General features: G+C 42.4%; 2 protein-coding genes and 1 non-coding gene across 5 annotated transcripts in view; all 3 read left to right on the top strand.

Annotated features, from left to right (window-relative positions):
• Nucleotides 1–6008, top strand: part of TOP3B (DNA topoisomerase III beta) — a 28937-nt gene extending 22929 nt beyond the window's left edge. For both annotated transcript variants that reach the window (XM_061602829.1, XM_061602828.1), the window contains exons 13-18: nt 125–298; nt 1883–2011; nt 2361–2510; nt 2613–2713; nt 3663–3864; nt 5480–6008. In XM_061602829.1, coding sequence (XP_061458813.1) covers nt 125–298; nt 1883–2011; nt 2361–2510; nt 2613–2713; nt 3663–3864; nt 5480–5961 — 1238 coding nt within the window. In that variant the 3' untranslated portion in view covers nt 5962–6008. The remainder of the gene's footprint in view (nt 1–124; nt 299–1882; nt 2012–2360; nt 2511–2612; nt 2714–3662; nt 3865–5479) is intronic.
• On the top strand, nt 2132–2238 carry LOC133373578 (U6 spliceosomal RNA). Its single transcript, XR_009759707.1, has one exon. It is a non-coding gene; the product is annotated as a U6 spliceosomal RNA (small nuclear RNA).
• A 3766-nt stretch (nt 6009–9774) lies between the features above and the next one.
• PPM1F (protein phosphatase, Mg2+/Mn2+ dependent 1F) overlaps nt 9775–25142 on the top strand; it is a 43625-nt gene continuing 28257 nt past the window's right edge. The window contains exons 1-2 of one of the 2 annotated variants that reach the window (XM_061602775.1): nt 9775–10106; nt 23388–23515. In XM_061602775.1, the coding sequence (XP_061458759.1) occupies nt 9931–10106; nt 23388–23515 (304 nt within the window). In that variant the 5' untranslated portion in view covers nt 9775–9930. Of the gene's footprint in view, nt 10107–16442; nt 16643–23387; nt 23516–25142 lie in introns of those variants that run through there. The other variant, XM_061602776.1, reaches the window with a different exon arrangement.

Genomic DNA, 25142 nt, shown 5'->3' with positions numbered 1-25142 from the left:
TGACTTAATGGTAGGGTGTCAGAAGATGAGCACCAACCAGTTAACCTCCAACCAAAGGAGGGCTGAGATATGGAAGTTTTAAAGCAACAATACTGGCTTACTTAAAATTGTAACTCTACTACAGGTTTCACAGAGATTATGCCCTGGCAGAGCATTCCACCAGAAGAGAGTCTTCCCAACTGTGAGAGAGGTGCTGCCTTCCCCATCAGTGAAGTAAAGCTGCTGGAAAAACAAACTAATCCTCCTGATTATTTGACTGAAGCTGAGCTCATTACTCTGATGGAAAAACATGGCATTGGTAGGAACTCGTTCGCAAGCAACTTCTTTAACATTACCTGAAACTGGGGGAAACAATTTTAATTTAATCGTCTAATAATGATCTTCTGACATTACTTGAAATATGTATTTATTTGATTTATATCCCGCCCTTCTTCCCAGCAAGAGCCCAGGGTGGCAAATACTTGCAAAATACCGGTGGTGGTAGTAGTAGTGTGTGTGTGTGAGAGAGAGAGAGAAAGAGAGGGAGGGGGAGAGAGAGAGAGAGAAAGAGAGGGAGGGAGAGAGAGAGAGATAGAGAGGGAGGGAGGGGGAGGGAGAGAGAAAGAGAGAGGTGTCTGTCCATTGCACGATTAGTTGAGACTGGAACAGAGTTGAACAAACTTCATGCTCACATAATACACTTAAAAAAAAACCAACTAAAATCCTAAGATGCATCAGCCAGAGCCATGTGCAAAATAGTGGTTCAGAGGGCAGACATACACTTAAAATGAAAGAACACTGTGCCTCTGAGCATATATTCAGCCCAAGAATTTGTTTTCAATACCAGCTCTGACTTCCCAGTACTTTCGTAAACCAATCAACTCCTGGTTTTCCTAAAGCTTTCTTGGTTTCAGCAGCCTAATTTAGAAACTGGGTGGGGGGAGCCTTCCTGTTCTTGCTATTGGACAAATAATTGGAAGTCAGAAATCCTTGTTGATCTTCTGCAAATCACCCGGAGACCTAGTAGATCCCAGTCTATTTCTGCCTGCACCTCTGATCTAGGCAATCCAGTATCTGGGGTAGTGGTCGGGTTTTGCATGCTGTTATGAAATGCCACCCTTCTTCCCATGGAAGTGATTTTAAATAATTCATTTCCATGCAAAAAAAGTAAATGGGTACACTCAGAGACATCATTGGGATGGGGGCTAAACATGGTCCTTGCTTCTGATAATCCCAGTGCCTTGGAGTGAGGGCCAGCACGGCCCTTTTTCCAACTATATCCCAGTCTTCAATTCATTTTACTCTCTTCCAGGTATTTGGGCTGCGTCTATTGTAATTTGGTCCACAATGAAATCCATTAAGTTTCATTCCTAAATCTCCAATCCTATGCCCATTTACCTGGGAGTAAGTCCCACTGAACTCAGTGGGACTTCTGAGTAGACATCTATAGATTTACACTGTCCCCAGTTTGAATTTTGCCTCTGGCGTGAACTCACTAGGTGGCCTCTGGCAAACAACACTCCTTCATCAACAATCGTCCTTCCTCTGCAATATGGGGGATGCTAATACTGATTTGCCTTACAGGATGGTTGTTAGTTGGTATCTATTGGACCTAAATTGCTGCTGCTGTTGTTTAAACTCTGTTTGTCTCTCTGTGTCTGTATATATGTGTGTGTGTGTGTGTTTAAAATTGTTTTTATATATTCAATTGTTTAAACTTTTTATATATGTAACTGTTTTTATATATATAGTTATTATATTTAAATTGCTTCAGGATGCCTCATGGGAAGTAATTCATAAATGAAATTAATAACAATAGCCTGATAATGCAGATGAACCACTTTGAATTCTTTTAAAGCATTATATAAATGCTAAGTATTATTATGATGGTGATTACTACTAGGAACGGATGCCAGCATTCCAGTTCATATCAACAACATCTGCCAGCGCAACTACGTCACTGTGGAGAGTGGCCGCAGACTGAAACCTACAAACCTGGGCATAGTTCTGGTCCATGGCTACTATAAAATAGGTTGGTTTGTGTCTGTTTTCTGTGCATTTTTGGACAGCTCTGGAGACCCTCGCTTCTGTAGGGAAAAGAGTCTAGCCGAAGGAGAGATGTAGGGTGTTTTTTTTAAAAAAAGTGGTTTAAGTGCTTGCTTCGGCAGCACATATACTAAAATTGGAATGATACAGAGAAGATTGGCATGGCCCCTGCACAAGGATGGCATGCAAATTCATGATGTGCTCCATATTGGGGGGGAAAAGTGGTTTAAGGAATCCCTTTGTATGTGACCACACCACTGTGAAGAAGATCCTGGTGGATTGAGCCCATTATATTCCCACTTTAATATCTGTTCTGCCTCTGATTTTCCTCTTAGATGCAGAGCTTGTGCTTCCTACCATCCGCAGTGCAGTAGAGAAACAGCTCAACCTAATTGCTCAAGGTAAAGCAAATTATCACCAGGTCCTAGAGCACACCCTGGATATCTTCAAAAGGAAGTTTCACTACTTTGTTGATTCAATTGCTGGTAAGGCTTTTTTCCACTTGAATCTTACCTAGCCTTGGGTACTGAAATCAAGAAGTAAACAAAGTGCTTAGTCACATTCTTTGGCTTGTTCTTTTTTGGCAGGCATGGATGAATTGATGGAAGTGTCTTTTTCACCACTTGCTGCTACAGGCAAGCCCCTCTCCCGCTGTGGAAAATGCCATCGCTTTATGAAGTATATTCAGGTGAAGATGATCTAGAATTTATGTTAATACAAGGGAACAGATTCAGGGTGTGTGTGTATTTATTAAAATCATCTATGGCACGCCTTTTCATTTTATTTTTTTTAAAAAGACCATATACCCAGGGTGGCTTGCAACATGTTAAAAATCAACAACAACCTCTTAACAATCAAGTTAAAAGGCAGGAGTACAGCAGATAAACAAAAAATCAGTTTCAAAGGGATCAGCAGAATAACTTGGCAGACTTAAAAGCCTAGTAGAAAAGGAAAAGTCTTTGCAAGATGGCCAAAGACCATGAGGGAGAGGGGGCAACATGAGTTTCCTAAGGCAGGGAGCTCTGGAGCATAGGCCCAGACACATCCCACCAACACCCAGTGGGGCCCGGAAAAGAGCATCTCTGGTATCTCTTCATGAGTAGGCTGGCTCATATGTGATAAGGTGGTCTTTTAGGGCAGCCTTTCCCAACCAGTGTGCCTCCAGTTGTTGTTGGACCACAACTCCCATCAGCTTCAGCCAGCATTGCCAATGGTCAGGAAGATGGGAGCTGTGGTCCAACAACATCTGGAGGCACACTGGTTGGGAAAGGCTGTTTTAGGGTATCTGGGTCTTAAGCTGTTTGAGGCTTTACAGGTGATAACCAGCACTGCGAACTATGCCTGGAAATGGACCAGGATCCAGAGCAGCTATGGTAATGTACCTCCCCAAAACTGGTTCCCATTATAACGTTCATACCTGCTGCTTTCTGGAACTGCTGAGGTTTCCAGACACTTCAGTGGCTGTTCCAGATAAGATACCTGATAAAAGGATTCTGTTAACAGCGGGTGAATCCTAACAAGGTCAGGGACACTTGATTTAGGCTTTCCATCTTGCCAGCTGAAGAAGCCTTCTGCGTAAGGTGGTGGAAGGAAGGGTCGGCATCCTTCTTAACAGTGTTTTCCGTTACTCCTTCTAGGCAAAGCCAAGCCGTCTGCACTGCTCCCACTGCGATGAGACCTACAGTCTTCCCCAGAATGGTGTCATCAAACTCTACAAAGAGCTGCGATGCCCCCTGGATGACTTTGAACTGGTGCTGTGGTCCTCTGGCTCTAGAGGGAAGAGCTATCCGCTGTGCCCTTACTGTTACAACCACCCCCCTTTCAGGGACATGAAAAAAGGTTAGGTCCCCCACAGTGAAATACATATTGGCTTGGTCCTTTTTGTGACATGTTTTTTAGTAACCTCCCTTGCAGTGTTTTTATTTTGTTTGTTTATTTATTTGATTTATATCCTGCCCTTTCTCCCAGTAGGAGCCCAGGGCAGCAAGGTTTTTAAGAACAAAACCTGCTGCAGTTGTCATTCTGACCACTCGGGATACCATACTTGAAAAACCATATCTTGAGCCATAAGATCACAACTGATGACTAGTTTTCACTTAATCACATTCCTCTGATTAAAACGTGCATCAGAGGTATGTGTCAGACACGGGCACATAGATTGCTGACGTGCGGATGTATAGATGCTTCAAGTGTGTCACTACGTTAGAATTTCACTTAAAGCAGTGAACATGAGTGAAACCTGTAGTTTTTATAAAACCTTCCACTGTTAATAAGTGAAAGCTTAGATGGACTCTGCTATCTATAAAGCGTGACCTGTTTTCTCTTTCCTGGGCAGAAGGGGCCACTGTTGTTCTCTTTTCTCCCAGTAGAAGAATCCTGAAAACAATCCTGATTGGTTTCAATCTCATACACAGGGCTTTTAGGAATTTTTGTGGCTGTAAGTGCATCACAAACTAGAGAATATACCCTCTAATGTAGGAATGGGGAACCTTAGGCCCAGGGACCAAATACGGCCCTCCAGGCCTCTCTATCTTGCATCAGGACTCCCCAGGCCAAACCCCATCTGCCTGCTCTGCATCTTCCTTGAGTGCTCTTGCCTGGCTGGAGTGTGTCCTTAACTGTGATGGTGCCTCTTGCTTCCCTAGGAGTGAGTGAGTGAAGTGCGCCTGTGTACAGAAACGTCTTTTGTGTGTGGCTGGAGTGTAGCTACTGTGCAGCGGTAGGAGTCACATCCATGGCTTCACCCACTTTTTGCCTCTGGTTCCAGCCACCACTGGCATGTGGCCCTCAGTAGGTTTGCCCACAAGGGAATGTGGCCCTCAGGCTAAGTAAAGATTCTGCACCCCTGCTGTAGTGTAAAATCTGAGAGCTACTGCAACATCTTGAAAACCCAGCTTTCATTGTAAAAGGACAAATGTCTAGTTTGAAAAAAGCACAGCCTTTTTTCTAGAGAAGCAGAAAATTGGCAGGTGGGGCTTTTCCCAGCATGAATGTGGAAAGATCATCACTGTTTGAATTTCTGGTTTCCAGGTAGCTGTTAAAGATACAGGACCCTGCCATGAAAAAAAGTAAAAGAAGACCTTTTCCAAGCAGCCAGTTAATAAAGAGAGGGCTTTTTGATTAAATTTCCAGTGCTTTATTCTGCGGGTGGGATTTTCTCGATTGGCACAACTCCCATTCCATTAAGAAATCCAAATTGTACAATGAGAGTAGAGACACCAAATGAATAAAGATGCAAAGTATGTGTAAGTTTTCAAAGTTGTCTAACTTGCAATAATTTATTGCAAGTACGGGATCTGGAATGTTAGATTGCAGAATTTGTTGGCAAGTAGCTGTTGTCGTTTTCCAGAACTCTAGATCCAGTTATTTGCTTGCTCTCATACAGAAGGGCCCAAAATGTGACTTGCAACTTTCCCTCATAGTCTGGTATGCTTTGTGGCTTCTTTTTCTTCAGGAATGGGCTGCAATGAGTGCACCCACCCCACATGCCAGCACTCGCTGAACATGCTTGGGATTGGACAGTGCGTGGAGTGTGAGAATGGAGTGTTGGTGCTTGACCCGACCTCTGGGCCCAAGTGGAAGATGGCCTGCAACAAATGCAACGTGGTGGTACACTTCTTTGAAAACGCCCACAAGGTACGCGTGTCAGCTGAGACCTGCGAGTCATGTGATGCCGCACTGGTGGATGTGGATTTTAATAAAGCCAAGTCTCCCCTCCCTGGCAATGAGACTCAGCACTCTGGCTGTGTGTTCTGTGACCCTGTCTTCCAAGATCTGGTTGAACTAAAGCATGCAGCAATGAAGCATCCTATGCACCGTGGAGGACAAGGGAAAAGGCAGGGCCGAGGAAGAGGAAAAGGCAGGAGGCTGGGAGGAAGGCCAAATCCAAAGAAACCAAAAGACAAAATGGCTGCTCTGGCTGCTTATTTTGTATAATAACCTTAAGATGATACCTATTAAATAATAAAGCTCTATACAGTGTCTTTGTTAGTTTATCTTCCTAGTCTCTATTAACCGTTAAACACTGCAAATCCCTTCTTTGTGTTGGACCTGTAAAAGGAAAGACAATTACAACGGGGGATTTTTAGTTTAAAAGAAAGGAGATATGATACAGGTTAATAAAATTTGTGCAAGGGTTTGAGAAGCAGGTAGGGGAGTTTTTCTACCTCTGTAATACAAGGCTTATCCATTGAAACTGATTGATGGAAGATTGAAGACAGACAAAAGGGGAAAACGTCACACTGTAATTTATAGAACTCAGTGCCACAAGATTTGTGGATGGCCACTAGCTTGGGTGGCTTTACAAGGAGATGAGACAAATTCATGGAGAAGTCTATCAGTGGCTATTAATCATGATGGCTGTGCAGCCTCCAGGTTCAGAAATAGTAATCCTCTGAGGGCTATTCCCTTCAGGTTCTGCTTGTGAGCTTCACGCAGGCATCTGGTTTGTCGCTGTAGGAACGAATGCAGAACTAGATGGACTTTTAGTGTGATCCAGCAGAAGTCTTCTTATGTTTCTTTGGTTGTATTTATTTAAAATACTTGTTATCTGCTCTTCATTGTATAAACATTCCCAGAGCTAGGATACATGAACAATTTTAAAATGCAACATCTAGAATAAAACACACAAAAATATTCAGAATCTCAATGACCAATAAAATAATAATTGGCAATAGGCTTCAGTATCAATACCCAGCAAACACCTGAGCAAACAAATGTCCCTTCTGCTAGTGTCAAAACTCATGAAGATCAACTTCAGTTTTTTATCAGCACAGCCAATGGTGAGGGATTATGGGAATTTAAAAATTTTAAGGAAGCCCATTTTTAATGTTGTTTGAATTGTTTTAAATATGTGTTTTTATTGTATTTTGATATTGACTGTTGTGAACCGCCCAGGGAGCTTCGGCTATGGGGCGGTATATAAATTTAATTAATAAATAAATAAATTGTAGTTCAGCAACTTTTAGAGAGCACCACATTGGCTGCCCTTTGGATAGGAAGTGGAGTCATTCTAAACCTAAACGAGATTAAACAGATTATCTTCAGGTTTTATACTTGGGGAGTTCAGCAGAACCACAATCCAAAACAATTTCTGGATTTTGTTCATAGAACAAGCCAGAACTGAACCTGAACCTTTAATCTCTCACACACACCCCTCTTGAACTCAAGCTGAAAAACAAAAACATGGTAACTAGTTTGAAATAATTTGTTGAGTAATAAAATGCTCCAGAGATTCTGTAGAGCAGGGATGGAGAACCTGTGGCCCTCCAGATGTTGGACTCCCAATTGCCATCAGCTCCAGCAAGCATGGGCAATGGCTGGGGATAATGGGCGTTGGAAGTCTGTTCCATGTGGAATGGTTTTACATGTTTTAGAATTGTAATGGTTTTAGGTGTTTGTAACCCACCCTAGGACCTCATGGTGAAGGGCAGGTAAGAAATTGATAAAACATCTGGAGGGCCACAGTTTCTCCATTTCTGCTGCAGAGAGACATTACCCAGGAAACCATCAAAAAGTGAGTTGGTAGTGTTCTGTCTTGTTTTCCTTGAACTGTGCCTTTTGTGTCATGTATTGGATATATAACCTTGGATATGTAATATTTGGGGAGTGAGTGGATTTTTAGCTTTCATATTCCCTACCTGCAGGGACAGGTTGCTGTTTACCATTGCTATGCCTCTTGCTGGATACAGCTTGCAGCGATGGAATGCATATTGTCTGCAGTTGTTATTGTTGCCTGTGAATTTATGCTCTCTCATTGGCTGGCTGATAGGGTCCATCATTATGCCCTGCCGTGATTGGTGGCACTTTGACAGCAATGCCAAGATATGCTCTGCTTTTGCTGGAGGGTGTTTGGATGTCGCACTGTGATTGGTGGAATGCAATACAATTGCTAGATGCTCTCTGGGTGAGGCCAGGAGCATTCCGGGCATTGCTCTTGCTTGTAATTTTTGTAAACACTTGTTCAATGTAGAATTTTGCATTGTGCTGAAAAGGTGCACAAGTCATATCATCAGGCTGTATGGCAAGGATGCTGCTACTAGCCTCACTTCTCCCAGGGGCTGAATCCCTATTTTCCCCCCTGCCTCAATTCAGCAGAAATCCTTACTGTTGCTCCAGCTTAATCTGAGCCAGGGCTCTGCCATAGAATAAATAAGTTTTTTAAATGTTGGTCTATGTGCAGCATGTATTTTCCTTTCTACTGAATAACTTATCCAAAGCAAGCTTCTAGCCTGTATATTTTTATTTTTAATATAACTGACGTGAGGAATACAAAAAGGCAGCCTTTTGAGCAATGCTAACAATGGAGGGGGGGTGAAGAGAGGTCTGATGCTTTTAAAAGACTAAGGCTGCAATCCAATACACTTACCTGGGAGATCCCTACGGAGCTTCTGAGTAGAGATTGTACTGGATTGCAGCCCAAAAGTACAATCTTGTTTATGTGGAAGAAAATCCCATTGTTTCCAATAGTGTTTACTAATGAACTGTACCTGCTGCCCCATCCACAGTACAGCGATGCAGTTCACTAGTAACCTGGGAGTAAGCCTGACTGAGCTTATGCCCACTGGAGGCTGGTCTGTTTGGCCATATGGAGTCCTGCCTCACCAGCCTGTCTGCCCTAAGCCAGCCGCCACCTGCCTACCTTCCTTCTTCCAACCAGTCCTGGGGGTGGTAGCACTAGTTACCAGCTTCCTCCTTCCTAATCTCAGTGTTGCCCTTGTAGAACTCAGTAGGGAGGAGGATGGGGAGAAAACCAGAATGAGTCTGCTTGGCCTGTCGTTGGCTCTGGCTCCACCTAGTCTGGGCTCCTTGCAATCCGCCCCACCAGTCCGAATGGACACCAGCTAGCACTACTTAGGTCTGAGTATTTTTTTTTTAGTTACATTTATATCCCACCTTTCCTCGGCATACAACCATAGTTCTCCCCCTCCCGATTATATCCTCACAACAACCCTGTTAGGTTAAAAGAGAGTAACTGACCCAAGGTCACTCAGTCGAGCTTCATGGCCAAGTGGGGATTTGAACCCTGGTTTCCCAAGTCCTAAGTCATTCACTCTAACCACTATACCACACTGGATCTCCATGTCTAGGATTGTGCTGCAACATGACTGTGGCAGCAGCTTCCATGGATTGGAACCAACCACATCAGAGGCATAATGTGTTCATTGAACATAATACTCAATGTGTTATACATTGCGTATGTCTGGGCATGTATACACATACACCTGTATGAACACACACAACTACAGAGAGCTAGTGCATTCTTTACATAGGGGAAGTAGTCAATGCCAGCCCTACTCAGAGTAGACCCGTTGAAGTTGACAGACACGACTGACTTAGGTTCAGTCGTTTCAGTGGGTCTACTCTGAATAGGGCTTTAGCTGAATACAAACCCTGTGTGTGTACATCTTTCAAATCTGACACGGGGGGGGGGGGCTCCCTTCCAGGGAAGCTGCCGCCACAAATAACCTCTCCACCCAATACTTACCTGGGAGTAAGCCTCGTTAAATCCAATGGGACTGCACTGGAAATGTGTTAAATGTTTTAACATTGGGGGGTGGGGCGGTAGGAAAGGAGATTTTTCCAGTCAAAAGGTATGAAAACTGCGCCTAGGCAAGCTTGTACGTTGTCGAGCCCCAGCAGCCCCTCACTTTCTTTTGGCCTTTAAGCAACCCCCCCCCTCCGCCGCTCAAAGGTGAGGGGTCTTTGCCCCCCTTTCCCCTCCCCCTCTCGGACCTGTCAGGAACCGTTTACAAGCGGGGCGGGCGCGACTTCGCTTCCCTTCGGGGGACAGGAGGAGGGAGGCGGGAAGAGGAAGGTGGAGGCCAGGCTGTGACGGAGCCCGCCTCCCTCAGTCAGACGGCCCACGAGAAGCGGGCGGGTGCGTGTGTGTGTGTGTGCTGGGCCATGGCCTGCCCGGAGGCGGCGCGGGGCTTCTTGGGCACCCTCCTGCGAGCCTTCCCGAGGCCGCTGGGCCCAGACGATGCCGTGCCTTGGGGCCCGCCGGGCCGGCTTGGCGCCCTCAGCCAGGCCGAAGCGCCGGCGGAGCTGGCCGAGTTGGCCAGGACCTTCTTGGGGAGCAGGTAAGACTGGGAAGGGGGGGTCGGCCGGGTAGAGAGGCCGCAGAAGGGAGGAGAGGCTCGGGTGGGGGCTGAGGGGGCGCGGGGAGGAAGAGAAGAAAAGGGGGTGGCGGCGGAGAGCCCCCCCGAGGCCCTCACTGGGCTCGCAGTTGGGGAACGAAGCCCAGGCTGAGCTTGGCAGAATAGGCAAGGAGTGTGTGTGTATTTGTGGGTGTCACACACTAGCACGTGTGTGAGATTGTGGGGTTATTAGTGCATGTGTGAGGTGGGTGACGAGCCCCTTTGCAGGAAGGGCTCTGTCTGCCTATTGAAGACCTTCCTCTTTCAACAAGTCTTTTCAGTAGACACCTTATCCCAGTCTGCATTGGTGTTGGAATTACTTTTAAGTTGGGCTTCTTTTTCTTTTAAATGTGTTTTAAAAGAATCATTTTTAAAGATGTTTTGTTCTTAAGAAGTTTTAAAGATGCTCCTGGGAGGTGGGGCAGAATATTATTATTATGGAGAGGCAGATGGTTATTATTATTATTAAGTACATTAACAATTATATGTTAATATATTCTTGATCATTATTTATTAGTGTAAATTATTATTATTATTATTATCAATGATAATGACAGTAATAAGGGTGGACTTCTGAGGGCAAGCGTATGGATGCAGTTATAGGGGCGTATGTGGGTGGGAGGGATGATTAGTGTGTATAAGGATTAGGAGTCCCATGTGCACGTGCGGGGAGGGTATATATTTGAATATGTTTGGGTGCATAGGGTTATTAGTGCACGTGAGAGCACGATGGGAATTTTAAATGCGCGAATGTATGGGTGGAGTCATAGGAGCATGTGTAGGGTTATTAGTGCATGTATTTATAGAATAGCAATCATAAGCTGAGCTTGGCAATGTTACTTTTTTAAACTACAACTCCCATCACCTCCAGCCAGCACAGCCACTGGATTGGGCTGATGGGAGTTGTAGTTCAGAAAAGTTACTTTTCCAAGCTCTGAAGTACATATATGGGGAGGGCCTATTCGTGTATGGATGCGGTCATAGGGACGTATGTGGAGGAGGGAGGGATGATTCGTGTGTCTATAGATTAGGGGTCAGGGGTCACGAGTGCATGTATGCGGCATATGCACATTTAGGGTTATTATTTGTTTGTTCATTCATTTATTTTATTGCTGCATTTATGCCCCCCCCTTTCCTCCAAGGAGCACAAAGTGGCGTACAAACATGCTGTTCCGCCATCCCAATTTTATCCTCACAACAACCCTGTGGGGAGGTTAGGCGGAGAGATATAGTGACTAGTCACCCAGTGGGCTTCATGGCCAAGTGGATATTTGAACCCTGGTCTCCCAAGGCCCAGTCCGACCACTACACCTCATGTGGGGAGCGGTAGAATGATGTTATTAATGTCTGTGACTGTGTATGGATTAGGGCTCATGATTCAAGAGTGCAGGTGAGGAGAGGATATATTTAAATGCATTGGGGTTATAGGGTGCATATATGGGGTTATGAGTGTATGTGGGAAGAGGATGGGATTATTAACGCATGTGTGTATAGATTAGGGGGTCACAAATGCCTGTGTGGGGAGAGTATATCTGAATGTTTGAGTAGGGTCATAATGCATATCTGGGGTTATTAGTGCATGTGGAAGGAGGAGGGATTATTACTGCATATATGTATAGATTGGGGTCACGACTGTGTCTGTGGGGAGTAGGGCTGTGGAGTCGGAGTTGGGAGCAATTTTGGGTGGAGTCAGAGTCGGTAGAAATGTTCCGACTCCGACTCCTTCATAAATGGCAAATGTATATTAACTAGTAATAACAAATTTACTGTAGTAAAATGGTAGCACAAGGCATTTCATCACCACCATGTGAATCCAGAGCTTGGAAAAGTTACTTTTGTAAACTACAACTCCCATCAGCCCCAGGGATTGGGCTCGTGGGAGTTGTAGTTCAAAAAAGTAACTTTTCCAAGCTCTGGATTCACGTGGTGGTGATGACCTTGTGATACCATTTTACTACAGTAAATTTGTTATTACTAGTTAATATACACTTGCCATTTATGAAGGAGTTGGAGTCGGACAGTAGAAAAATAGAGGAGTTGGAGTCGAAGGTCTGGCGTACCGACTCCACAGCCCTGGTGGGGAGGGTATATTTGAATGCGTGACTGGATCATAGGTGCACATGTGGGGTTATTAGTGCATATCTCTGTAGATTGGGGTCATAGGAGCATGCATGGAGAGGGTGAGTTTATTAGTGTATGTGTATTGGCTGGGGGTCACGAATGAATGTGTGAGGAGGGTGGGATTTATGTTTTTAAGACATTTCTATACTGCTTAATCATTGACAGCAGGGTACGTAAAAACAAACCATACATATTAGCCGGTAACATAATGTGCTGTGGAGTGTTATCTGCAGTGTTTATCGGCTGCATTTGTACTAATGCACTCAAAGTTGAAAATATTAAAACAAGTACAGAAAAACAGTAAAACAGTAAAACAGCAACTCTCAGGGTGTCATTGGCCTTTTCAGGAGCTTGTGGCTCTTCTCTTTTGCCCTCCCCTGAGTGCACCTCTGGTCCTGAATATGGAGACAGGAACCATAAAGAATACTGTTATTTTTGATCTGATAGCCATGGTGATGGTTTCATGTTGCTTTTAGGTTGAACTGATTTTGTCTTTTATGGATTGTTAACTAGTTTTGACGCTTTTTAAAGGTAGAGTGGTATGATACGAAAAGTTTTCAGTAAACAATATGGGACTAGCTCATCCATGTACAGAAAGTAGTGTAGTCTGTTAAAGTTACAAACGGTAGCTGAGGAGGGTGAAGAGGAGAAATCAGCAGCCTGCTGCACAGTGTCTGATGGAACGGAAGTGCTTGGACTTCCTGATAAAAGAACAATATGTTCTAGCGTCCATTTAAGGATGAATGGGGTAAGATAAATGTTTGTGCGGGGGGGGAGCTTGATTCCACTCCCCATATTGGGGAGAAGAGACTAAATGGTTGTAGGTGGTACATAAAAATGTGTATGGCTGCCATTTTTATCCAGAAATCTAGTTCTGTTGAGAACAGATTGTATTAAAAAATGGGTGCAAATGACTAGAACTTGCTGGAACAAACATGTCAGAGGAGCGACTGGAGACTGTTTCAACAAGTATGGGTTTCCTTCAGAAGTGAGCATTGCCCACTAATAGTGCAGGCAAAGCCAGCAAATGGACTGAGCATCCTAAAATAATTCTTTTTATGAAACAAAGGAGGTTTGAGGCTACTACTACCCTAATAGGAGGAAGCCTGGGTATCCCATAGGTGTTGCTTTGAGCCAGAGGCGGCCAAGACAAAATTTGAACAAATACTGTTTGTGCATTTAAAGAGAGGAAATGTTTGTTGCTAAGTGAATTAGGCATCTGGTTCTTCCTTTTCATAAGTTCATTAGTAACTATGAAAGATTGGCAATTGCAAATAGAGGACAAGCTTGGCAGTTTAGACATTTTTTGTTTGGTTTATTAAATACAAGTAAAATACACATCCTAAATTTAGATCACTCTTTAGGGCATAAGAAACGTTTCCAATACAAACTGAAAAAATTCTGGTGCAAATTACTAATTGTAAATTAGCCTAATATGCCTAGGAAATTTCCAGAAAACTTTCCAATTTAAAACATTCAGGAAAACCTACATCACTGGGTAAACCACAAGCCAAATTCATGTGTGCTGCTTTAGCAGGAATCTGGTGTATCCCGCCCAACAATTTTTGGGGTACTGACTTCAAACTCTGTATTACTCTGAAAATGGCAAAGTGTTGTTTTTATATCTCTCTCATAAAGGTATGAAATTTGGTCCCAGAGGTACTAAAATATGTTGAGATACTGGTTGAGATGAGTTTCCTATAAGGCTCATTACAACTGTGAGGAATCTCATGATTGTTTGTGTTGTTAGGTACTAATTCACTATGCACCAACAATTTATTTCAGACATAATGAGAAGATAATGGGCCAGTTTAAAAAGAAAGAATAATGCTAGGCAAGTTGGCTTATGTTCAGTTGGATAGAACTGGAATGGGTAGAAAGGACCGATACTGGAAGAACTGTGCAGATGTGGCAGAGTGTCTACTACAGAAGATCCACTGAGCCAAAACTTATTTGGACTTTGAGAGGCCTGGGCCGGGCCAGTGGAGCTGTTGTCTGCAATGGGAAGGTTTCAGACACGTACGGTTATTTGCTGCCCTGGGCTCCTGCTGGGAGGAAGGGCGAGATATAAATCAAATAATAAATAAATAAATAATATATCATATTGCCATGTAAGGGAGGAAGACCCTAACCCAAAGAGCATTGGGAGAACTCCCTTTGCAGAGCTAGTGTGGCAGAAGAGGCAGCACAACATCTCAAGATAGGAGAGGCAAAGCAACATCCCAATCCCGATAGATTGCAATTTAACAAATTATGATAAATAAAAGCCTGATGGCTTATAAACATCGGCTTTTTTTCTAGAATACTCACCAGATTGCACAAATGCTCTTCTCCTCAGTCAGAATTAATCAGCTATTTTTCAGCCTGCTCTGCTGTTTCTAGCTGCTTTTATTTGTGTTCAATGGTGTACTAATTATTTACTGTTGATTTCATTATTTCGGTTGTTCTCAAGTTCTGTATCTTGTCCTGGCGTCTTTGGAGATGAAATATTTATATTTTTAACAAACACAGTTTTCAGGGGGGGAATGCATAAACCTTGATTTTGGTTAAATCTATTAATGTCTTTCCATCCTAGTTCTTTCACATGTGATATGGTAGATATTTTGATGCTCCTCTGAGTGGAAGTGCTTAGCGGCTAGGACAGCTTCTCTTTCACAGTTTTATATAATGTATCTACCATATCCCATATGCTGTTTTAAAGTAATGCTTATTGTCTGCTATTATGGGTTAAATGTAGGTCTTCAAAACTCTCCCAAGTGAAAGGCTTTCTTTGTACTGTCAGAGCAGCCAGAGATCAATGAAGTGAAGAGAGGGAGGAAATTAAATTTGCTTCCGCTAAGGCACAAAGGCACTTCCTGAATCAGCTGCATACAGCTATTTTTTTTCTTTGGGGAATGCAAGGGATAGGAAGTTCAACATTCGAGTTCCTGTGTGTGGTGGAACAGGGACCCCAAAGTCTTTTGTAAATGGAGCTGAAACTCTAGAATTGGATAGGCTAGTCTCTTCCATGTTTTTCCATCAATGCAGCGAGACTCTTCTCAAGCACACATAATTATCCAGGTGAAGTTTCATTGCGTAAACCTAGGGAAGGGACAGTAGACAAGGCTGAAAAATCATATCAAGCTTTTGGAGCATCAGTGTTTGCTAATCTGAAATACTAACATTCATTCAGCCTTTCCAGGGTTTTTTTTGTAACAGCAGATTTAGAATTCAGGGCTTATTTTTTTATGTTTGATATTAGTTACTTCATTCAGAACCTTCAATAATATTTGCCAGCAGCGAATGATTTAAAAATAATCCTAAACAGGTCCACATCATATTTGCAATCTGGGAACCGTGAATACAGTCTATGAATCTGTGTTCCTATAAGTTTCTAATGTTAAATAAATAATATCCTAGTTCTTTCTGGGGTTAGAAATAGAATGTAGGGTAAAATATCTGTTCACCTAATAATGAAGGAATGCAGAGTGGCTCAGTTTAATGTGTTCAAGGGTTGTGATGCGCTTTGATGAAGAATGTTTTCATTTAAAATTAAGGTTGGTTTGTGGTAGTCTGTGATTTACATGCTTCTTTGAAAATGCCAATTTTTCAACTAAGGCTAGTTAATCATCATTAAGTTCTACTGAACACAAGGGTAGCTTGGATTTGAAACTATTTACCTACCAAATTCAAGTTTAAAATCAAAGTAACCTCTGTCCACTAAGGAATGCTTCCTATTTTGTCTTTATGAAGCTCCCCAGTAATGAATTGTCACTCTGTGCTTACAGTAATAATTTTCTAAGGTTAAACCATGCTGATAGGTGAACATGTTGCAATTTCGTGACTATCATTATTATTACTAGCTGGTTCAATTAATGTTTGAATAGCCATCCTCAGTACTGCCATGATTCTACCTTGGATGTATTTTGCTGCAACTGTGCTATGATATGATGTCTCTAATGACATCTGTACAGCGGTTCTGAATTGGCATTTTTGTGGTTCAGCTTCTGCTGGTGTGTCTGCTTCAATGAACTTGTTACTCAGTAGTAGACAAAATGTTGCTGGACTGTGCTTTTAAAATGTGTTTTACTTAGACTCACAGAATGCTTGAAATATTAACAGTAAGACAGTCCCTGCCTTGAGGCTTACAGTCTACAGAATATGATTTAGAAGGAAAAAAGGATTGGAATGGGAGAGGAAAAGAGCAAACTCAGGCACTTGTTCTTAATTCGAAGATTCTCGTAACAACCCGAGCTGGAATGGAAAGAATTCAAGGAAAGGAGGAAGCAACAGTTGGTAGTGTTTCTGCAAAGTGTGATGGAGAGTTCCTGCTGTTCCATGTCTTCCTCTCCTATAGCCTCATAGCGAAACTCATCATGGTGAGTGCTTAGACCATTTCTGACGAGGGATGATCCTTTGGAGGAAGCCTGGGATCTGTTTTAGTTCTGCGCTTGCCAAGTACTTCAAGAGATATGACAAGAGCAGAGTCACAACAAGCCTCTCTGAATTTCCACCAGGGCTGTGGAGTCGGTACGTCAACCCTTCGACTCCGACTCCTCTATTTTTCTACTGTTCGACTCTGACTCCTACTCCTTCATAAATGGCAAATGTATATTGGTTTATGTTAAAATATTAATATTAAAATATTAATTTTATTTTGAAGCCGGAGTCTGTACATTTCTACTGACTCCGACTCAAAATTGCTTCCGACTCCACCCAAAATTGCTTCTGACTCAGACTCCACAGCCCTGATTTCCAAAGTCTGGACAGGGGAGCAGGAATGTTTTGCCTGACCTTGAGATGTAGCTTGGAGGTGCAGCATCATGAAGTCAGGGGCAAGATGACCATCTGCTCCTTGGGGGAGGGGCATGGCTCTACCAAAACACATTTCTTTTTTGGATGCCCACCAAGATCTACCAAAATGTGTGGATCCCTGACTTGGAGGGGCAAACAAGAAAGTGTGGATGACATCTCGAAATTAAATAAACAAGCTGTTCCCCCCAGAGTACAGCACATGCAGTTGTAAGGGTTGTGTTGTGTTTGTAGCTCTTTCATCCTGACACTCTTGATGTTAACACAAGAAGGAGCCTAACATTTCAGTAGCGGCATATTTTGCATTCCTGCCCTGCAGCTAGAGCTTGTTGGAGAGCCTCCTTGCATCTCAGAGATATTTAAATCCTTGAGACTCCAAAACTGTCAAGCCTCTTCCAACTTTATTATTCTTTGTTTGACGGCAAGAATTCTTGGTGGGGGGGTGGGGAGTGTCCTACTTTTCCACCCAGCAAAACTTGGCACTTTGAGACTTCATACTTTCACTGTTTCTATGAATAAGACATTTATGTAATTGAGTAAAATATTCTGCAGTCGCTGGAGACAAATCTTGCCGCTGGGTTAGAAACAATAAGTGTAATGGCTTGACCAGATTTGCTTTGACATATTACAAGTAGACCTGAACTGTTAGGTGTTTCCAGGGCACAGGGATATTCTGCAAAAGGGGACTCGCCTGTGGAATTCTCATTGAGAATTTTTGGCAAAGAGATTAATCTTTCCTTCCCACATCCTTATATTGCCCCAGTACCAACAGATTGGCAGGCAACTAAGTAGTATATGGTATTTTTGTAACCCATCAGCAACTCCTGTCCCAAGGCTTATCTTGGCAGTGGGGAACCTGTGACCCTCCTGATGATGTTGGGCTATAACTCCCATCATCCCTGACCGTTGGTTGTACTGGCTGGGGCTGATTAGAGGTGTCGTCCAACAGAGGACCACAGGTTACCCTTTCCTGGCTCTACATACATATGGACCGAGAGTTTCTAGCCAACGATGCTGTGTGTGCTTCCTTAATAGTAAGCAGAATTGAACTTGGGAAAGCTTACTTCTGAGTAAGTATACATTGGATTGTGCAATATGTTTTACTAATCTTATATGCCTGTAGGTTTGGCAGGTTTACTAGGTGGTGAAAGAGAGACTCCTTTTGAACATACGAGTTCTTTGTCGTCTAGCCAACCCAGATATGCTAATGAGAGAACTTACTAATGGATGGGTACAAAAGACTTGGGATCAGGGCCCATTGTTCATGAATCCCAGCTCAGATTAAATCATGAAGATGGTTCTTTTTTTGTGTGACTGGGGGGGAAAAACATACCATGCAACCCTAGCCCAGACTTGTAAAATAAAGTTACTAGCCTGCTGGAGGCCAGCAGAGCAGTGGTGAAGAGTTCCATCCTTCCTGCAGCAGCCTCTTGCTTTTCTATATCAGGCACAGAGGAGGGAAGGGGCATTCCAGCCTTTGTCTGGCCAGCCTGCTTGCTCACCTGCACGGAATTCCTTCTCACCTATGGCTATCAGGCTACTGCTTTAAACACCAAGGCTGCCCAGATGGAGGGTATGTTATGTTATTCTGGTGGCCTTTTTTTCTTTATTTTTCACTAGTAAATAGCAGATTGCTTTCTGAAAGCACAGAGACATATGATGGCTGCCCCTGCAAATCCTTCCAGCCCCATCAGTGAGGCTGCTTGAAGTGTGTGTGAAGGGCATGGTTTCCTCAGTTCAACATTATTCCTTTGGGACTGGTGCTGGTGCTGTGAGGCAGCCACACTCGCTACCATCTCCCCAAGCAACGCCCAGCTATTACATGATAGTTTTCCCTCTTCTCTCCCCCATCCCCCAGAATTTTTATTTAGCTCTTTGAAATCTGTGCATTCTTCCTTTCCAGTGCTGCTTGGTACTCTTCCCCCACATGGAAAAGAAAGGAAAATGGTGACCACAAGAGTGTCTGTTTTTGTGCAACAATGCTATCTATGCATCCATTACACACTGTATCCACTGTTACACTAAATAGGGATGGGGTAGAAAGTCAATTCAGATCGCATATCAAACCAAATCTATCAAATTCACACTTTCCAAAACAGTATGACAACTGAAACGCAGCCGTCCTTTGAAATTTGCACTAATCCGAATTTTGCAGTGCAGTTCAACCAAATAATGTTTATGAAAATGCATAGATTAGGAGGAAGTATATATAAAAATGAATACATTAGTTTTAAAAAAAGCATTATATTAGGAGAAATTGCTTGTAAAAATGTTTACATTAGTCAAAACTGCATAGAAAAAATGTGTTTATTAGGAGAAATTCCCACTAAAATGCTGAAGAATTTTCATGAGAATTTTTAAAAATGAAATTTGCAAATTCCTGCAGAAATGTGGAGAACTGATGCAAAAAAATGAGAAACGGAGAGAAGCCAAATGGACAGATCTTTCCATCCCTGTTAACTGTGCACAAACACAGTATCACACGTTTGGAATTGTACTGTGGCTAGCTCAATTGCCCTGTTAAGAATAAAACATGACTTAATGTTAGGCAGATTCTTTTTGTTCACATTGTTTCCACTTGGCTTCCTTTGAGGAAAAGCTAAGTATTACTCATGGTAAAAGATGCAGACTGTGTCTTGCAGGAAATTCTGGGTGGGGAAGAAGGATGCTATTGCTGCCATCCTTTTTCCGATGCAGAACACAAGCTTTGAGAACAAGTGAATAACAGGAAGAGAGCAACAGGAAGTGCCTCAAATTAGCTAAGAACAGCAAACAACCCCCTTGCAGCATATATGGAAGGGGCAAAAGTCCTTCATATGTAAACTGGATCTGATCTGTGCGAATACTAAAATAAATTGTCTCTAAAAAGATGTACAGAATAAGTTGTTATGAATTGTAGTGCTCTGGTGTGGGATTGGTTCCCATTTTTTTTATTGTCATAGCCAAAAGGAGTTAAAATCTATCAAAATATAATTACTCTTTACTATACAAGCCTGGCAATATTTACTTAATAATGACAGTGTTCTTGTATTGAATTTTCATAGTCACTTTCTGCAGATGCTGAAGAGGGGAAAAAACCCCAACTAACTCTGCCCCCAGAATCATGAGGAATAAATGTGCAAGGTTACATGTACCCTAGACATTTAAAGCACATTTCTCTGTAGAAATGTAAACTGTAGTTTACCCCTCACAGAGCTACAATACTCAGCGCTCTTTAGCATTCAGCGCTCTCTTTGGGGGCAGAAAAATGTGCTTTAAATGTGTGGTGTTTAAACATCTCTGAATTTAAAGCTGCTCCTAACAGATTTCACTGTCTACTCAGTTAATACTTCTTCTTGTTATATGCCTTCAAGTCGATTATGACTTATGGCTACCCTATGACTCTTTTATGGATATATTCATAGGGTTTTCATGGTAAGAGCTATTCAGAGGTGGTTGACCATTGCCTTCCTCTAAGCCTACGGCACCCGGTATTCCCAGGCGGTCTCCTATCCAAGACTAACCAAGCCTGACCCTTCTTAGCTTCCGAGATGAGACCAGTTAGGGTAGTATGGCCATATGCATCAGTTAATACTAATCCTCTGTTATTGATCAACATGTGACTTCATTTGGGTACAGTACTATGAGCATCACCTCTAGTTACTATTTTCAGATTTGTTATAAATAAATAAACCCACCTTTTCCAGGGAGCCTTTGGAACCTCTCTGTAACCCTAGTACTCCAGGTATCTTACTGTAAATTGCCTCTCTCTTCCCTATCCTGCAAAATGCATGTTAAGTCCAGGTTTGTGTCTGGACTTACATTGGAGAATAATGCTGTCAACATACTGTTCCATTTGGAACAAGCTTATGTGTTTTATAATTGTGATGCTTGTATTTGTTTTTATATCATTGTATATTGCTGTAACATGCCCTGGGACCTTATGGCGAAGGGCGAGTAAGAAACCTTATAAATAACCAAACATATAAACAAACATATATATGCAAGTTTCATTGTGAAAGCTCAGTGTTTATAAGAGTGTTCATAGAAGAGTGTGTTCATATAGTTCTCAAAATCTCTACCGTTCCTTGATAGAACCCTTTCCCAGTTGCTAAGGAACTCCTGCACATTTGTCACAGTCAGAACCTCTGCCTTGCAGAGGATTGCAGGGAGTAAGAGGTGGAAGGTGTCATTATGTACTATATCCCTGAGTTGAGATCAGATCAGCATTTGCAGTCTACTTGACTCTTAAGAGATTCTGTGAGTGCTTTAAATCAGGGCTTCGAAAATTGTGGTCCACGAGCTTCATTCAAGTGGTCCATGGCATGTCTGTGGATTTCTGGTTGAAGACAAGAGATGGTATTAAATATATTTATTTCTAATTGTATTTTTATTGCCTCTTTTATTTCTAATATTGTTTTTGCATTACAACATCTAAGAAATAAAAGTAGCAATAAAAATACAATTAAAAATCATACAACATCTAGCACAGCCCATTATAATTGCTAAAACAGGCAGAAAAATCATTAAGTGGTCTGCCAATTTTCAAGTGGTCCATGGGAAAAAAAAGTTTGGGAAACACTGTTTTAAGTTATTTGCTTAATGAGCAAGTTCCTGCATGTATGTTGGCATAGAAGGGCTCAGCTATCTGGGTTCGTGATAAGCTTTCCATGCCAGAGTGGCATTTGAACCCAATGGAGCTGTTCATAGCATTCTGGCGGGAAGTTTGGCTCAGTAAAAGCCTGTGCATACAAGTATACACATAGCATAGTTCCTGGATCTTATTCTCTAGAGTCTCAGTAAAGTTGCATTACTGGCACTGACAGGGACTGAAGTTCTCTTAACACCTTCAGCTTTAAAATTGCTGACTTCCACAGCTTAGGCTACAATCCTAACACCACTTACCTGGGAGTAAGCCCCACTGAACATAAGAACATAAGAAGAGCCTGCTGGATCAGGCCAGTGGCCCATCTAGTCCAGCATCCTGTTCTCACAGTGGCCAACCAGGTGCCTGGGGGAAGCCCGCAAGCAGGACCCGAGTGCAAGAACACTCTCCCCTCCTGAGGCTTCCGGCAACTGGTTTTCAGAAGCATGCTGCCTCTGACTAGGGTGGCAGAGCACAGCCATCATGGCTAGTAGCCATTGATAGCCCTGTCCTCCATGAATTTGTCTAATCTTCTTTTACTGAATTCAATAGGGCTTACTTCTGTGTAGACGTGGTTAGAATTGTGCTGATAGTTCAATTTTAACAGACATTATGTTCAGTAGTGACAAAATGCCAGTAATTCAAAGCTGATGATAGAGCACCTGTCAAACTAAGCACAACCAGATTGGGAAATACAAGCTAACTATTGTTGACAATGAGCAGAGCTACCTTAAATATTGCCGTATGAGGGTGTGCATGACATTTTTAAACAGACAACTCCACCAGTTCATAGTGAAAACTTTCTTTACCTGATGTTAGGCAGATGTGTTGGTTTTTACTAAGCTGTTGGGGTCTTTTATCCTATATTCCAGTGATGGCCAATTTCTTTGGCTTGGAGAAGAAGTCCAAATTCTACCCTTGCTTGGAGACTCATAGTGTAGCTTGCAGTTCTGGTTTTTTGACAAACCAAAGCTTGCCTGGTTTGCATGCATCAACAAAATATTGTTCACTGACAAAAACAGGAGGGAGACTGCAATGTGCAAGGGAGAGTGTGATCCCAAGAGTCATTCACCCCTGTAAGAAGGTCCAGTAATAACACAGACATGTATCAGAGGACATGAATTATCTTGTTTTGACTGGATTTTATTTTAAAAGTTTTGAACATTTGACAGAAAGGCCTTTTATATTTCTGAAAGAGAAATAAGGTCACTTACTGCCCATTCTGCTTTGATAATCCCTACCTTGTGTTTTTCCCCTTCAAAGCACCATCCTTTCAGGTCATATCAATTACTGTCTCTCTGTGAGCATGATCACTTGTGCTCAGTACTTAACACTTTTGAGAACAAATCAGAGTGAAGATAGTCTTTTGTTTGGAACTTAAAGTGGTTCTTCACTCATATATTCATTTTCATGCACACTTTCACCTAACATTTGTGTTTTTGTAAATATTTAGTTGGTGAACTGCATTGCAAAACTTGAATTAGTGCAAGTTTCAAAGGAGGGGTGTGTTTCAGTTCTCACATTGCATCGGAAAGTGTGAATTCGATAAGATTCGGCTTGAAATGTGAACTGAATTGAATTTCTCACCCATCCCTATTTTAAACATACAAAAGTTAGACTTTAATTGTCCAAAGACTGCCGTTACTTTCCTCTGCAGGCCATTTTCAGTTTCTTTTCTTTCTTATCAGGAATGCGCCACCTCTTCTTGCAGCATCTCTGATTCGTGCTGCCATCAGTGATATGCTACAGACCGATCTTAGTGAGTTTAAAAAGAATATAGAAGGGGAGGAAGCTGGAGACCACGTACCGCCGCCCTGTGAGTATATTTCCCCTCCCAAAGAAACATTTGTAATATTTGGAGCCTGAACTAAACTTTGTTACTATTTGATAGTTGTTGCTGAACTTCTGATTTAATTCATTTTTGAAAAATGATATACTGTCCTTCAAAATTGATTCCAAGGTTGTTTACAATAGTTTAACAAATACCGGTAAAATTACAATGGGCACAAACATCACCATTGACACGTCTTTATCCTGGGACCTAAAAGCTAACAGTGTTGGCACCCCAAGTGCATTACAGTATTGGAGCACCACAACCAAAAAGGTCTTGCCTGTCGTTGACTTCAAAGGGAAGAGGCACCCAGAGAAGGACACTGGTAGATTACCTTAGGGCAGGGGTTCCCAAATAGTGGTCACAAGCTTCAGACAGCTGGTCCATGGTATGTCTGTAGATGTGTGGTCGAGGACAGCACGCCCATCACATTAAATATTCATTTTGGGCTTTTATTTATTTATTTATTTAGTATACCACTTCATGCTTCAAAACAAGCCCTGTAAGTAGTTTGCTGTGTGAAAAAAAATTACACATTTAAAACAATACAAAACATTAGAAAAAAATAATCTTAAACATTAACATTAAACATTATAAAAACCAAATTGCACATTTAAGACAATACAAAGCATTTAAAAATATCTTAAACATCTATATAACCTAAAATAACTAACATACTAAATCATAATCCCTACTAACATATTAAAACACGAATATATCACAAAGACAAACAACCTCATCCACCAAACACACGAGCAAGTAACAGCATTATTCTCACTTCTACAGCTACCACCCCAACCTATGCTGTCACCAGAAGGTAGGGCAACACTACACACTCCCCACCCCTGGAACTCCCTCCTCTCACCAGAGAGCACCCACAGTCACTCCACCCCTACACAACACCCATAACAATGGGGTAATACCATCATCCTGAGGATAATGCGCAAAGAGTGATGACGGTGTTTTTTGCTCTCGCCCCTTGGCTCGTGCCCTTGCCAGGCACAAGTTTAAATAGGTACCTGGAGAGAGGGAAAAAAGAGAGGCTTATATTTTTAATGTAAGGACTGATTCTAAGAAAAACCCTTACAAATGGAAGGGGAGAAAGCCAGTCATGCTCTTCGGCAAATGTTTTTAGAGTTAGCACGGTGCTGTAATCAGTTCTGCTTATGCGCAAAGGTGCAAAAAACTGTTTCACAAACAGAGCAACCTCTTTAGATTTAATTTCACTTTTCATGCACAGTACTCTAGTGGTGGTGTAAAACAGCCCTTAGGACAAACACTGGAAGTTGCCTTCTCCTAAGTCAGGCCATTGGTCCATCAAGCTCAGCATTGTTGACACTGATTGGCAGGGGCTCTCCAAGGTTCCAGACAGGGATCTTTCCTAGCCCTACCTGGAGATGTCAAGGATTCAACCTGGGACTTTCCCCATGCAAAGCACAATTGAATTGCAGACTTTCTGTGAGCGGAAAGCAGCTGAGCGGAGAGGCACTTTTGGAACCAAGCCAGCAGTTTGTGGTTCATTAAGTGAAAAATTGAGAATCACATGGCAAACTAAAATGTTACAAACATTTGTGTTAATGGTACATTTCCTGTAATATACCCTTAAGATTTT

Source organism: Rhineura floridana, chromosome 19 (genome assembly GCF_030035675.1).
Source record: "Rhineura floridana isolate rRhiFlo1 chromosome 19, rRhiFlo1.hap2, whole genome shotgun sequence".
In the NCBI taxonomy this organism is placed as follows: Eukaryota; Metazoa; Chordata; class Lepidosauria; order Squamata; family Rhineuridae; genus Rhineura; species Rhineura floridana.
The sequence above is the reverse complement of the archived record's forward strand: the minus strand, read 5'-3'. Positions and strand labels throughout refer to the sequence as shown.